The sequence below is a fragment of the Apteryx rowi genome, unplaced genomic scaffold (assembly GCF_003343035.1).
Source record: "Apteryx rowi isolate R43461 unplaced genomic scaffold, aptRow1 scaffold_840, whole genome shotgun sequence".
NCBI classification, from domain to species: Eukaryota; Metazoa; Chordata; class Aves; order Apterygiformes; family Apterygidae; genus Apteryx; species Apteryx rowi.
This window is the reverse complement of record NW_020451139.1, coordinates 139,900-156,185: the sequence shown is the minus strand read 5'-3', so window position 1 is coordinate 156,185 and position 16,286 is coordinate 139,900. Positions and strand designations below refer to the sequence as shown.

General features: G+C 41.3%; 1 protein-coding gene across 2 annotated transcripts in view; it reads left to right on the top strand.

The window, feature by feature from the left end:
* Positions 1 to 4,062, top strand: part of UTP23 (UTP23, small subunit processome component) — a 15,520-nt gene extending 11,458 nt beyond the window's left edge. Inside the window, exons 1-3 of one of the 2 annotated variants that reach the window (XM_026090021.1) lie at positions 1,088 to 1,828; positions 1,945 to 2,119; positions 3,044 to 3,543. In XM_026090021.1, coding sequence (XP_025945806.1) covers positions 1,764 to 1,828; positions 1,945 to 2,119; positions 3,044 to 3,424 — 621 coding nt within the window. In that variant the 5' untranslated portion in view covers positions 1,088 to 1,763 and the 3' untranslated portion in view covers positions 3,425 to 3,543. Of the gene's footprint in view, positions 1 to 1,087; positions 1,829 to 1,944; positions 2,120 to 3,043 lie in introns of those variants that run through there. The other variant, XM_026090020.1, reaches the window with a different exon arrangement.
* Positions 4,063 to 16,286: the final 12,224 nt, after the last annotated feature.

Below are 16,286 nucleotides of genomic sequence, written 5' to 3'. Positions count from 1 at the left end.
CCGGTGCCAGGGAGCCGCAGTGCGCATGCCCGGGGAAGGGGTCCGGTGCCAGGGAGCCGCAGTGCGCATGCCCGGGGAAGGGGTCCGGGGTCGGGCGCCCGCCGAGCCGCAGCCGAGCCCCGGAGGCCGGGCCCGGTGGGAGTGGGGCGGTGGCGGCGGGTCCCGCCTTTCCAGTCGGGTGTAGCTGAGTAGATTTCAGCGCTGTGGGCTTTAATTACCTGGCAGAAGGATAGGAGCTCCCCTCAGCATCACGTGCCTTTCCGGAGATGGCAGAAAGTGCAGTGGGGGAGAAGGGCTGAGGGGGGCGAGGGGCGATCCCGGCAGGTCGGTGAGGTCTGGGTGGGCCTCTGCCTGCGCCCGGCCTGTTTTGGCAGAGCGAGAACAAGGGAGGTGGCTCAGCCCTCTGGCTGTGGGAGCTGTGCTTGTCTGCAGCCCCTCCGTAAGGATTCTTTCTAAAGCAGCTGTTTTCAAGGGAAAACAAAGATGTGCTAGACAAAGATGATGAGCAAGTAAAATATGAGTGCCAGGAATCTAAGGTGCCTTGGAGTGCCATTTTTTTACTTGACTTTAAATATTACATATGATAAAAGCTCCATCGCTTGGATTTTTGCAATAACAGAACAGCCAGCTACCTGTCCCTGAAGCAAGTACAAGTATTGAAAATATCAGGAAGATGCAAATCTTTGGCTACAAAAATTAATTGGTGATTCATTTTGGAAAGTATGTAGAACCAACCCATGCTTCTAAACAGTAGAAAGTATCAAATTATAACCTGACCATAACTTTAAAAGATTTGAGGAATTACTTTGATCCAAACTGTATTCTGGCCATGTTTTAGCTGTCACTTCTTGCTTCCTTCAGCAATATCTACTAGTCTTTCTGACCTGTTTGGACTTACAGCAGCTGAATTGACTCTTTCTTTTTTTTTTTTCCCCCTGCTGTCAGAATACCAGGTTAATCAGGAAACACTTCTATGACATGATCAGAGATTCTGCAAAGAAATGAGCTGCCTTATTCAGAGAGTCTTTGCAAAAAGTACAGGTTAAAGTCTCCACAAAGACTGTCCTCAAAGGCTAAACTTTTTTCTCTGGAAAGAATATAATTTTATTTAGTAACTTGCAGTTATTATAGAGATACTAGTAACTAAATAATAGTTCCAAAGAGGTTTTTGGAATGCCTACTTCTTGTGATGGCTCACCATGCTAGTATATCCTTGAAGTTGTATTGCAGGGCTGTATATTCCTACCACCTTCCACATTTAATAGGAAAGCTCAGTGGCCTGAGTGAGTTAGGTTTTAGCTCCTGATCATTTCTGAGTTTTTTGCATTTAGGATCCAAGCTAGCATCCTCATCGACTGCTGCACTGCCCTGTGCACACCTGACAGCTTTAAGTCATGCTAAGAGGAGGATTTTAGGATTGCATTTTATTGTCTTATAGGAATGTTGTGCAGTCATCAATATCCAGGTTCTTAATCGTATGGACAGTCTCATTCTTCTTTTGCCTGAGTCAGCTGAATTCTCATAGCAAATTTGAAGCAAGGCCAAACATTAATGCGGAGTTTAACTTGCATGCAGTGATTAATCAATTTGTGCTAATTTAAATATTTTTGTTTTATTTGTTACAGTATTATTTCATGTGTGAGGTGATATCCAGGCAGAAGTGTAAGGAATTGGCATTCTCACCAATACAAAACATTTTAAAATCCATCTAACATGACTTGTTACTGGTCAGTCTTGTTCGGCACCAAGGAAATCCTGCTGAAATGTTCAGATTAGTTATTCCTTTGAGATTACTGGGTGCCATTTACAAATTGTACAGCCTGAACAGGTGGGCATTGTTCATTCCTTCTCATGTATGAGAATTCATAATGACAATCTTTTGCTATTGTAAAAAATGTGTAGTTATTTTCTTGTTTAGAAATTGCTGTTACTTATGTTTTTCAGATGTGTTCTAAAAGAATTGGAATCTTTGGGGAAAGCGCTGTATGGAGCAAAATTAATTGCCCAAAGATTTCAAGTTCGAAACTGTTCTCACCTCAAGAATCCTGTGAGTGGTTCGGCCTGTTTACTTTCCATGATTGAGGAAGGCAATCCTCATCACTTCTTTGTTGCTACACAGGTAAATGCTCACAGGAGATGCAACTCCATTTCATTTGAAAGTGATGCTTTGATACCTAAGGATAAGGAAAGCTGCAGAAACCTTGATTATGAGATTTTAAATAGCTTGTGGAAACAGATCTTTAAGTCTTACTTGCCTTTAATGTACTTACAGATTATGAAATGGGGAATATTTTGGTTTTACTAGTTTGTTTTGCTCAAGAAGCACATTAATTACAGTTTAGCACAAAGTACAGACAACATATAGAATAGCTATTGACGTGTAAGAGAACAGTTGATGAGTGTTAATGTGTATATTGAGTAGGAACAAAAACATTCTGTGCTTGTGTGTGCACACCTTCCCCCACCAAACTCTGTTGTGCACATTAGCCCGTAAAGTGAAATTACTTTGTGTTAAACCACTATTCAACTGCAATTTTTAAGAATTTTGGAGTTTTTAACTAAAAAAATCAAGGTAAAACTTGTGTGCAAATAAGATACCTTGTCTTTTCTTAGGTCTGCTATTGTGACTGTGTAAAATATATACAATATATAAAATGGTTTACATTCTGTAACGTTCTGTATACTTACATAAGATACAAAGAGTTTAAAATGACTTGTTATAGAAGAAATTGTTACTTCTTGTAAAGTCCTAGAGTAAATACCCAGGACTGGGACTTTTCCTCAAAAAATGTACATATGCACATACATACAAGAAGAAAGGAAACGTTTTATTAATTTTCCAGCAGGAGTACAGCTAATCGGAAGGATAGAAGTTGAAATTTAAATGGCTCTGAAAGATGCTGCCAGAGATATCTGCTAGATTTAGTGTCTTATCTTTTTTATAATGTAATTTATCTTTATGGTTTTGTATCAAAAGTAGGTGCATTTGAATTGCAAATACTGTTTAATCCCAAAATATTGACTGAAGTATTTAATTTTACAGGACCAGGATTTAGCAAACAAAGTGAAAAAGAAGGCTGGCGTTCCTCTCCTCTTTATTATTCAGAACACTATGGTGCTAGACAAACCTTCTCCTAAATCTTTGGCATTTGTTCAGATGTTGCAGACAAATCAACTTGTCCCAGATCACCAAAAACAAAGTATTGTGCAACTTAAAGAAAAAGAAGGACTAACAAAGCAAGAAGGTGAAAAGAGAAGAAAACGTAAAAGGGCAGGTGGCCCCAATCCTCTCAGCTGTCTGAAGAAGAAAAAGAAAACACAGGAGAGCCAAGAGCCCTCTGCTGAAAAGAAGAAAAGAAAAAGAAAGAGAAATAGGATTAAAACAGAAGCCATGCAGTCAGTGCAGAAGAAGGAAGAAGAATAAATTTGTCTTTGTAATCAATACAGGACTTGAAAAACACTGTTTGAACTTTGCAAAAAGGAAGGTTAATATGCAGTAATGTGAAATTAAATTTTTAATATTAAAACTTATTTTTATGAGGAGATACTGCTTATTATTGCATCCTTGATATTTGCAGGTTATCACCCTGATAATTCATTATTCAGTAATTGAGTTTGTGACAAATGAACCTCATGGTTCATTATTCTCTCCAGCACCTTGATTCAAGTCAGAGAGTTCACATGGTCATCAGCAGTTTTTAGAAAATACTTCTTTTGGGGTTCACATGAATTTTTGTTAGGATACCAACCTTCTTTCTAATTTAGATTGCTATTCTTACTAAAGCTAGTTTTGACAGCTGTTCTACAGAACCTGGAAATGATCTAGAAGAGCACTTTATCTTATATATCTGTATTGTTTGAATATGCTCTTACAAAGGTGAACTCTCTCACAGAGTGTCTGGATGATCTCTGGAAGTCCCTTCCAGCCAATTATTCTGTAAGTTCTACATGAACCAATACGTCTATTGTTCATGGCCCTCATTTGGTAAGGAGATGCTGTAGGATGTGTGATTGTTTTGATACTCCTGAAATGTATTATTATGACATCCCTCCTAAACTCGACATCTTGCCTTACCTCACTTTCTTCATTCACGTAACCTGGTGTCCAGCCTGGCAAGTAAGATCCTAAAATATTAGAAAAGCACTTATTCAGTCAAATTCAGCCAGCTTGGAGTTAATCAGGATAGCTTAATGATTTTGCCAGAGCTTATTTTTTGTTCTGTCTGCATTTCTAACTCGAGCGTTTCGACAAAGAAGGCTTCCTTTAATCCTTCTCCAAAGATACGGCTGTTGCTCTTTGGCTCAATAGGTAGGAGCTAGCTCTTATGTGCAACTCTTTTACAATCTCACTATTCAGGCACTAGTGCGCTAGTATTTAAATAGGGAAAATGTAACTTAAGCATACTGAAGCAAAGCACTGCCTAACCTGTCATGCCATCACAGTACAGCACAGCTGTTGGGGACTTCTCAAATAGGCAAGGTAATGGGAACGGTATTCTGTTGCACTTTTCTGTTCTGTCTTACAGAATAGTGATTGTGTTGGAGGAAGGAGCTGTAAAAATTTCAAGTATCTGATTTTCCTTAGTTGGTATTTCATATACCTTGCACGCTTGATAACTTTAGGAGACAGAAGTGAATAATTGAGATGACATGATACAGGGGTATGCAATATAATACATAAGTATCATGGCATAGATATGCTCCCAATATTGCTCCCAGTCATGTCTTACCAATTTTAATTTTGCTCGGTGCGTTTCTGCTTAAACAAGATGTAATTCCTGAAAAGAATACTTTTTTTTTCTTCAGCTACATGAGGCTAAGCCATGTTTTTTAAGTAATACTTAAATGTATGCATCATATATTTTGCAAAATGTTTCTTGCGTGTGCATTATCTGGACAGATCCTTAAGTATCTACAGGATGTGCATGCTAGGAGCATACGCAGCTATAACATATGATACTTTTTTTTCTTTTTTCTTTTTTTTTCCAAATTGTAAGGGCAATTGTCTCTCACAGTTTGAGAAACCAACTTGAATAATGAGAGTTAACCAGTCTTATAGGAAATTGCAAGGTCCTCTCCTAGAATCTGTAGAGGTTTCCCTCAAGCCAGTGAAAGAGAAGTATATGGGTATATACAGTGCTTGTAGCACAGTATGCTGCTGTTGTAGACCCAGATCAAAACTGTTCATCACAGCAAAGCTGTTAGGAGTACACTGTATCTTTTAGATTTCTGTATGAGAAACTACAGCTTGGGAAGTGACCACTAGAGACCGGAGCAGCAAAGAAGGATACTATACTCTAGATGAAAGCTTTAATTAAAAATCAAAAGCAGTCATGCACATCTCTTGTTTCTCTCTTGATTGCTAATACATGGTCCTGAAGAGAAATCTAGTAACTCCTAGAATTTCTTTAATGCAGCCTGGTGGTTTAACATATATCACCTTTCTCAAGCTGTCCTATTCCTTTTCTCATTTATTTGGGAATAATGTAATGTTAATGTAGTTTTGCTTCCCATTCCCATATGTGTTCCTCATATTTCTTTTCCTCCCCAAACCCACCTATAGTCTGGGAAATGCTATACAGGGAGTTTGGAGCAGACTTTTTCACAGATGGTTCATCTTCAAAATCTCATTCTGAGTAAAGAGTATAGTAAACCAGTAACTTAAGAATAATTTTTTTTTTTTTTAAACAGTTGAGCAGAAAACAAACCCATAGTATTTACAACAGCTGCTTTCATTGCAGGTGCAACACAAAACTAAAATACACATTTTTTTTAAGATGCAAAAAATGAACATAATTACTGCAGAAAGAACAACTTAACAGTCCCCTAATGACTCCCACCTTAAGAGTTTAAAACAGTGTTTATCCATGTGTCCTTAGTATTTTTGTCCACGTGAATTGAATCATGGTGTTGCCATTGAGAAAGACTGGAATGAAAAGAGCTAACTCTTAGAGGAAGTTCGTAAAGGTTGTCTGCAGCTTTTGGCTACTGAGGTAAATAACATGCCTTTCTGTTTCGGAAAAGAGCTGCTCAGGCAACAAGCATAAACTGAAGGGCTGTATTTATATTATTAAATTAGTAATGCTAGTCTGTGACACCAAGCCCGGGTGGCAGGGACTGGCCTGTGTCCATACTGGGCTTTTGCAGCCTCCCGAACAGCAAGGCTGCCTGTGAACTGCCCATGTCGATGGTCTCTGGCCTGTGCCTGTTAGCTAATGTGCTAACTATATATACCTAGCAGTAAATTGGTGGAGGTTTAGCAGGCCCAGGCTGGAAACGATGCCAGGGTCTCTTCTAAGAATTTGAGAGTGCAGATTACTGGGAATGTTCCTTGGTGTTGCTTAAAACCCTGTTGTAGAAATATCCATAGTGCTTCTTGGAGCTAACTCTGCTGTTAGAAGGGCTTTGACTCAATGGTTTGCTCAAAGCTATGATGACTAGTCTCATTCGCTTATTTATCAGTATAACAAATGGTCTAGCAATTTGGCCATATCTCTACTATAGACAACGTCTCCAGTGTGACTTTTCTAATAAAGTTTAAGATCGTTTTGTTGCAGCATGTCTGAGGGACTGGTGTTGTTTTCAGAACTACGGAAAACCAGCGGTAAATTAAAAGAAGCTTGAGTGAGAAGTTCTTTGGGGCTATCGATTTCCTCTTTTCTCAGACAGGATAAATATATACCCTGAATCCTAGGCAGTACCTCACTATTTTTTTTTTTAATGAGGGAAATAACAGTGTTGTAGGCACCAATGTATGCTACATGTGCAAAGTAATAGGAGAAGAAAACAATAATGCCTCAGCCACAGTCTGCAGGGCATTAATACCAAGTTTAGGATGAAGAGTCTCATCTACCAGCAGCGGAAGATATTTACCGAGAGAGTCTGCCAATTCAACTGGCTGGATTTATATGTTGGTGTGATCTGGTATTGTACAATAAATCACTCCCTGAACATCTGTTAACAACAGTAAATAGATGAGTTAATTGGAAGCTTCTGGAACCTGGGATGTTTATGAATCATTAAAGTAAATATGAATATGGTATGACTTGAAGAATAAATGCCTTCTGGTGGTAAAAGGAAAGTAGGATGTCCAGAGAAGTCCTGCTCATTTGTCTTCTGCTGCACTGACACAGCGTGAGTGACTTCTCGATCAGCTTTAATGTGTTCCTGTAGTTTCTTGAACATGTTCTGTCAGATACAAGATGAAGAACATAATACCATTTTATATAGTTATATTGCATCATTCATATAAAAGTTTCATAACAAACTACTGTATATTTCATACCTTTATGTGGGCGTAATATCTCACATAGGGAGCAACCATAGATACAGGGAATGAACAAATAAGAGCCCCAGCAGGTGTTGCTTACAATTTCAGGGAAAAAATGGCATTATACAGAGGGAGAATGACAGAAAGCAAAGTTTTGTACCCAGAGAATCGGGAGTGAAAGAGAGAATGCACCTCGTGATTTAGGAATAGCCTAATTAATGCCGTGAAGAAGGGTTTGTGATGTATTTTGGTAATGATTAGGTCTGTGTGCTCTGAGCCCAAAATACATCTCTGAGAACTCAGCTGTCTGCCCACAGAGGCAGTCATTTTGAAAAAGTTGCTTCAGCTTGTTATAGAAGAGACAAGCTGGGCTCTCTTGGGGAGACTTTATCTTCCAATTTCTTCTGCTGTTCGGCCTGAGAGTACACAGCTGCACTTTGTGTATGGATACAGGAAAACAAAGCTGTTAACAAGGATCCAGTCAAAAACAGCCCAGAGCCAAGAGCTGGGAAGAAGAAAAGACAGTAGATTAGTCACTGGGATTTAAAAGAAACCAAGGAAGAGAAAGAGATAGAGAGAAAGAAAGAAAGAAAAAGCGTCTCTGGGTGTTAACTCGAGGAAAGGACTGGCCAATAGTGAAAGGTGAAGCAGAAATGACTTAGCTGTCAAGGAGAGTAGAGAATGGAGTAATAAGCCATAAACAAATGGAAAAATCTTTCTAATCCCCTTGAGAACATTTTGTTACCCTTTCTGACTCAGTTTCTGCATCTTTAAAACAGGGATCTGGTTTGACTAATGCACAGAAAAACCCTGTCACAGATACTACGTTTATAGTCTCAGAGTTCCCACAGAGTGTAAGTTTCATTATGCCAAAACATTCCTCATTCTTATGGTTTTTCAATATTACACGCTTTGCACCACTGGCAGGTTTGCAGCCAAATCCTTCCATAGAGCTAGCCTGATGTTGCATGTGGTTCACTGCCTGGCATGCAGATCCAGGAGCAATCTTATTCATGCCATTATCGATAGGGTGAATCCATGTAGTTAGCTGCTCCTGAGGATCCTTGCAGCAATAGCCTGGGACAGACTTAGGCTCTTCTGGCTGTGGAAATCATGACCCAAAGCATGGTGTGTTTTTTAAGCCTAATCTCCTCCTAGGAACTCAATAGGGGCCTTCAAAGCTTTTTGTTGCAGTCTTGACTTCTAGTTGATGCAGAACCATCTTTTTGCCATGTTGATTCCATTGGGACCAAAGATGCTGCTGATTTGACTCCTCGGGGTGGTTTCTCTTTCAGACTATCTTGGAGAAAAACTGAGGAAACTTTTCACCTATGAACTGGCACCCCTTTAGATGGGCAAGTTGTCAGAAAAAATGAAGCTTCACAGAATTCATAGCTCCTTCTTTCTACCTCTGACCTCTCTGCCATCTCCTAAGAATACAAGAATGGTTGTGCTGGAACAGTCCAAAAATCTGCGCAGCCAAGCATCATACCTCCAATAGTGGCCAAAAGCTTTTTCTTAGGACTGGATGAAAATAAATAAAGCATTTTTTGGTGCTTCCCCAGATTGCTTTCCAAGCTTCTGACAATTTGCTAGGGAGTTCCTGACCCAGAAACAATGTTTTATATTTAATAGTACTCAGTGACTTTCTGTTCAACTAATTTGTCCAGCCTCTCCTTGAGACCACGTAAATGTTTAGCATCTATAATTTTCTGTGGTAAAGAGTTGCACAGCTTGAATATGTTCTGTGAAAAACATCTTCTCTTGTTTGTTTTGCATGTACTACCTACCAGTTAGTCCTTGTAATGGAAGAAACAATGAACAGTCGCTCCTTAGCTGCCCTTCCCCTGCCACTCATGGCTATAAAGACTTCTATGATATTTTCAGGTTGAAGTGTTTTCTGCATCGCAAACAGCAACACCTAGCAAGATAGCAGATTTCAGCTTATTCAGGCCCACTTCAGAGGGCCAGGGTGTCTCTGCTTTCTGCTGAACGTTCCCCGAGGTGGAGCGTGGAAAAGAAGAGTCTTGTGAGAAGAAGCTCAAGGACAGGACCTCTGCATTCGGTGCTTGGTTTGCCACTGCCTCCCCGGGTATCTGTGTAGTATGTCATTGCATTTGGACATGTCTTGGTTTCCCATCTGTGGAATAATGGTGTAAATACTTCCTGACGCTCCCAAGCTCTTCTGAGGTTATGATCATGCATGAGTCAATGGACTACTGCACTCTCACCATTGTAAGAGCCCAGGCTTGGCCAAGTGCACACTAAATCTTAACTAAAACATGACAGTATGCAAGACTTGCCCTGTATCCCTAAATTAAGATATAAATGATAATTTGAATAAAATCTTCCCCCAAGTCTTGTGAAAATATTTCCATCCTACTTTTAGCCCTTTTAGCACCTCTCAGTATCTTTTTTCACAATGAGTTTTCAGAACAGGAGTTGTTTGTTTATTTAAGTTTTTTTTTAATTAACCTGGATATTGAATAATGATATCAAGTTTGTGCATCATCACTAGAATGCTCACAGAATTGCAGTATTTCCTTTTGCATTGTATAGAAAAGAAGCCAGGTAGATGATTGTCCTAAACAAGAATGATACCACTGATGTCAAGCTTGAACTAGAGAGAAATTTGCACAAAAAATCCAAACCATAATCAGTGACCAGGATGCTCTTGGAAACCAGACAAATCTCGCCAGGCTTCTGAGCTTAAGGTAGTACAATTAAAAGGGAGAGATGGCATTCATGCAATTCACTGCTTTGTGCCGATCAGTGTATTTCTTTCTGTCTGGCTCTTTGTGACACCTGGGGAACTTAATTTCAAGTGTCTTTCTGTATTTATATCTTAATGCTAATGATGTGAGCTAAAACAATGTTATTGCATAGGCTTGACCACGTCGAAATGGCAGATAATTAGCTTCAGTTATAGGGAATACCTGAAGGATGTTTAATTTATCAAATTTCTCATTGGTTTCTGCATGTAACGGGCTAGGAAAAGGTAAGAAATGAGAATGTATAATTCATCTGAAAAAATCCTTTCCTCCCATTCCTTCCTTTTCAGCTATTCAGATTTTTTTGTGTGTTATTTATAACTTATTTAATTATCTATTTTGGAATCATTTTTAGTGGATACTTGCCAGTTTACTAATATTCACTGCCCACTACCTGATGGTGTCAGAAACACACCATCTGTTCACTTGTGCCTTCCAAAAGTCTCTGAAGTAGCTAGCTGACTCAAGCTGCAGGTGGTAGGATTGCTCAAAATACATAATCACTAAACTTCTTAATAACAAAACTTTTCTTTCATGTATGCTTTTCTAAACTCCATTCATCATTTGATTAAGGCTGTCTCAGCTACCCTCTGGTTAGGCGCAAACTTGCCTCCATTACAAACAAACCTGGTACCATTCTACTGACGAAGACCAGCAGTGCCCTGCTTTCACATTGCTTTTTGTTGAAGGATTTCTCAGCATTTCTACGGTTAGCTGAGCCAAAACAATGTGTCCCAGTCCTTGGGCCCATTTCTTTTGACATCCTACTCACCTGCCTGGTGTTGTCACTTGTTTGGTATATTTGAGAGTGCCATGAGCACCACTTCTCTGGCTGTAGCCCTGCACCAGCACCTCCGAGGAGGCTCTGCACCAAAGCCAGGTCACACTGGCCTTTGCCTCTCCTTTCTTTTCCGCTCTCTCCTCCTTCCCTGACAGGGAATCTCCTCTTGGAAAGCCACAGGAAAGCTTGTGACGTTCAGTTTGAGCTGGAGGTGCACAGGGCTTCTGCATGAACAGATGAGGTGTATGGACTGTGAACTGAGGAGAACTGGGATTTATGGGATGGAGAACAAGCGCTGGGGGAGGGCACTGGATGAATTTACATATACAGGTAGAAGGGTATCAGAAAAAAAAAGTCTGGCCTAAAACAAAATGAACTGATAACTGTATAGATTACTAAGTATAAGTAAATAAGTTTATCTATCTAAGTTACTAGATTTATTTTATAAGTAAAAGCTTAAGTCAGTGGAATTTTTGCTGTTTAGTAGAAAGCAAAAGGGAAGGCTGAAAAATGTGTAACACAGTCCTGAATATATTTACTATTCACTAATGCCTTAGCTTTGTGACTGTCCTTATATGACTGTCTTGGTAAATTTTTACAGGAATGAGTTTATGTTATGTTCAGCATCTCTTGATAGGTTCACATGAGATTTATCCAGTTATCACATAACAGTTTCCCAGCTATAGCTAGGAAATGACCTTTTATGTTATCTAGGGTCAGCTCCCTAAAGGTATTAGGCACCTAAGTCACAATGGAGTATTTAGGCAAACTAAATGACTTTGTAAAACTCAATCTCAGTTCTTCATTCTGCCAGATTATGATTGGGAGGGTAGAGCTGAAAGCCAGAAATTCTGGCTCAGTCTCCTGCTCAGTACAGTAAAATGCTTGTAGCTAGGCTAGCTTGTGACTGCTGTGCCCTTTCTTTGAGTTACTAATGAATTAATCCCTGTTAAAACATTTCCAAATAAGAAATATCCATTTCCAATCTTAGTGAGTTAAAAGAATAACAATATGATAAAATACATTCTTTTAAAAGGGAAAATAAGCTAATATTTTTGGTGGGATAGCGGATATCTCCACAGGTCTTTACTTAAAAAAGCTCTGTGAAATGGTCAGTGTTATTTCTGCCACTAAAGATTAATTTCTGTGCCATTGTCATATGTAATCCTTAAGGAATTAATTGCATTTATTTTCCATATCTAAGTCCTATTTATATAATCAGGCAATCTGGAACAGATAAGTCCTTTCTTGGGAAATCTCTACTGCTCAACAATATTTGACTTTGCCTCAGACAGGTTATGGCCCACTGGGAACTGAGGAGCTCACTAAAATACCATTTGTAATGCAATGTGACAAATCCTGGAGCCAGGGCGATAGTCTCTGAAAATTCTGCACAAATAGTTGCTCTGCCTCAGCAAAAGTGATTAATGGGCTCTGCAGAACCAGGATACAGCCCTCTTTATTAATTACTTCAGAGGACTGTTAAAGTAGAAAGATCCAAATCTGCAAAGACACCAGGGGAAGGCTCAGGGATTTGCAAGACCAGGTGGGATGTGGTGCCCTGCATTCTCCATCAAAACAGCCTGAACACTCACTAGGTCTTGGAACAAAGCTGAAGAGACATCCCAGGAAAATGTTCATGTCTGCCATGCACAGGTCCCCAAGGCGCTGCTCTGCAGAGAGCCTTGAATTTGCTCGCACTAGCACCACAAGCCGAACCGTGCAGACTTGTTTGGTCCAGGCACATGGGCATGGAGCTACCTCTCAAATTCTGAGTTAAAGCTTTTCTCCTTACAGCTCTTCTTGTCCCACAGATGCTCTCAGACTCACTCTCCTTTTGTGGCCGCCTGCTCCCAGGCAGGCGGATGCTTTGGGGTGGGTTTGTCCAGAGCAGCAAGCCGTGACCCAGCAGCAGGACCATGGCAATGGGGATCCCGCTGCCACCTCCACAGAGATGTGGTCAGAGCCAGCAGGGCTGTGGGTCGTCTCTGCGCTCCAGCATCCCTCCCGTTGTGGGCTTTCTGTGAGCACAGCTGGTGACTGGGGTAAAGCCTCCACAGCAAATTTGCAGAAACACAGAATCACAGAATCACAGAATGGGTGAGGTTGGAAGGGACCTCTGGAGATCATCTAGTCCAACCCCCCTGCTCAAGCAGGGTCACCTAGAGAAYGTTGCACAGGATTGTGTCCAGACGGCTTTTGAATATCTCCAAGGAAGGAGACTCCACCACCTCTCGGGGCAACCTGTGCCAGTGCTCTGTCACCCTCACAGTGAAAAAGTTTTTCCTCATATTCAGATGGAACTGCCTGTGTTTCAGTTTGTGCCCGTTGCCTCRCGTCCTGTCGCTGGGCACCACTGAAAAGAGTCTGGCTCCATCCTCTTGACACCCTCCCTTCAGATACTTGTACACRTTGATAAGATCCCCYCTCAGCCTTCTCTTCTCCAGGCTAAACAGGCCCAGCTCTCTCAGCCTTTCCTCATAAGAGAGATGYTCCAGTCCCCTAATCATCTTTGTAGCCCTTCGCTGGACTTGCTCCAGTAGTGCCACATCCCTCTTGTACTGGGGAGCCCAGAACTGGACGCAGTACTCCAGATGTGGCCTCACCAGGGCTGAGTAGAGGGGGAGGATCACCTCCCTCGACCTGCTGGCAACACTCTTCCTGATGCACCCCAGGACACCATTGGCCTTCTTGGCCACAAGGGCACATTGCTGCCTCATGCTTAACTTGGTGTCCACCAGCACTCCCAGGTCCTTCTCCGCAGAGCTGCTTTCCAGCAGGTCAGCCCCCAACCTGTCCTGGTGCATGGGGTTATTCCTCCCTAGGTGCAGGACCCTGCACTTGCCTTTGTTGAACTTCTTGAGGTTCCTCTCTGCCCACCTCTCCAGCCTGTCCAGGTCCCTCTGAATGGCAGCACAGCCCTSTGGTGTATCGGCCACTCCTCCCAGTTTGGTATCATCAGCAAACTTGCTGAGGGTGCACTCTGTGCCTTCATCCAGGTCACTGATGAAGAAGTTGAACAAGACTGGACCCAGTACTGACCCCTGGGGGACACCGCTAGCTACAGGCCTCCAACTAGACTCTGCGCTGCTGATCACAACTCTCTGAGCTCTGCCATTCAGCCAGTTCTCAATCCACTTCACCGTCTGCTCATCTATCCCGCAGTTCCTGATCTTACCTATGAGGATATTATGGAAGATGGTGTCAAAAGCCTTAAAATTCAGTTTGCAAGTGGGATTCGTCCCACCCCAGGTGTCTTCTCCTCATTTTTGGGCTAGAAATTCCCTTCATGTGGGCTCTACGAGCTGTTTGTCTGGGTGTCACTAACAATTTTCTGACAGAGGAGACTGATTTTTTAATTCAGTGGTTGGGGCATATTAGGAGGCTTGGATGGTGGAGGGTGTCTAGGAGCTCAACTCCAGGGCACCAAGTGCCACCATGGGTTTAACTCTTGAAGGGCTTCATCAGAAGAATAGTATTCATATTTCCATGGATGTTATAGCAGGTCCAAGTCAGAACTGGTGTGCTGGTGGATGGGAAGATGTATGACAAGTCTGGTTTTAAATCAAAGCTGAGGAGAGCAGTTATGCAGGGACCAGGAAATGGAGGGGATGCAATAGTTCAGAGGGGACAGTGGTCTGGAGTACGCTCTCTGTCTCTGTCATAACTGATGTGATTTAAAATGCATAGTGCCTTTCTAAATTACTGTAGCTCAACCGCGATGAGTGAAACTGTGCCAATGTATCTCCATGGGAGAGCTAAGCGTAATGTTTTGCAGAGTCCTGAAGAAGACAAGAGTGGGAGAAGTGTGCATTTATCTTGCCAGTGCATTCTCTGGACCTCATCCAAAGGGAAAACTTCTGCATGTTGTCTCAGGACCTTTAAATCCCAGCTATGGCTCAGGTTAGAACCCCCATGGAAAAGTCTTAATGAATTTACCATGAATTTTTTTTTTTTAATTCCTTAACAATATGTCAAATCCAATACACCATGCTAGTCTGTCTGTATATATTTCACTTATCCCATAGAACTTCATGGCAGGGATATCATTGTCTATCCAGCCCTCTAGAGTTAACCAGTTGTGGCACAACCCTGACTGCTCTGCCAGATATGATGTATTTATCCTCAGCAGGCTTACCTCCCAGCCATTAAACAATAAAAATATTTCAGCTGCAATAAATCATTTGGCCATTCTTTCGGTTCTTTGTGATAAGGAGACCACACAGAGCTTCCTTGCATTAAGACAGGGAATACATTGATTGTCACTGGCCACTCATGAAGCCAAGGCAGGCTTTCTATACCTCCATTTGTCCACTGCAGGCAAATATTTTTTCCCTGAATTTGCAGCTATTTTAATGAATGGCCACTGCAGGAATGCTCTTCTCAAATTTCTACCATTCATCCATTGCTGGGGATGGCTGTACTAAATCAGGTGTGGAGCCACTTTGACGGAGAGAGAGCTTTGACCCTCTCCCCAACAGTCACATGTGCCTGTGATGACAGACCATGGGGAAGGAGGGGGCACAATTCCCTACCCTGTATTGTGTAAGGAAACAAAGGCAGAAATAACTTTCCCAATTCACACATGAGAAAAAAAAATGCAGCATTTTGGCTTCCTCATATTGTGTTTATCATAATAGACTAATAAATCTTTAAAGAGCATGTTTTCTTGATGGTAACCCTCACCTGAAACAATGCATCATAACCTAGCTGATACCTAGCTGAATACTTTGCACAGTGGGATTAATAGCAGACTTTTTAAAACACGGGGAAATGCATAGGATAGTTTTTCACCTGGTCAGAGCACCCACTTATTAGGCATTATACCAGATTTCTAAAGACGCTGATCTTAGTGAGAGTTAGAAACTAAAAAATTTACAAAGAACCCTAAAGGCGGTACTGAAAATCCTAGAAGTCATCTGTCAGGATCTTCAATTATTTAAGCATCCTCAAAAATCTGAGTCTTAAAACTTCCCCAGTGAAGCCCGAACTGAATCTTCACAGATAAAAGCTCACTTTTTTTCCTTGCACTACTCTGTCTTGAGAAGAAAACGCATGGAAAGTGGCATCACGTTTAGTTTTACAGGGTATGTTCCCCTGAAGTTGCCAGGATAAAGGCAGTGCAGTGAACAAGCCACAGTCGCGCCAAGGAGGCTGAGGCTTCTTCTGAGAAATACAACATCTTGAATTTTAAAGGAAATTTAAGTAAAACAAAAAAACCCAAACCATTATTCAAAACTATTCTGAAGTCTGAGAACTTTTCCTTTGGTTGGCTGATTAGCAACAGTGGATAGAGACGGCAGTCTCGCAGGGAAATTTGTAGACCCAGAGGTCTGGAGAGAAGATGCACCATGAAATCCACACGAGGGGCTTTCTGGTATGAAGCGAGTTGACCACCATAAACAATTTGGTGAACATTTTATACTGGAATAACAAATTCAGAGTAATTTAGTTATACTGAACT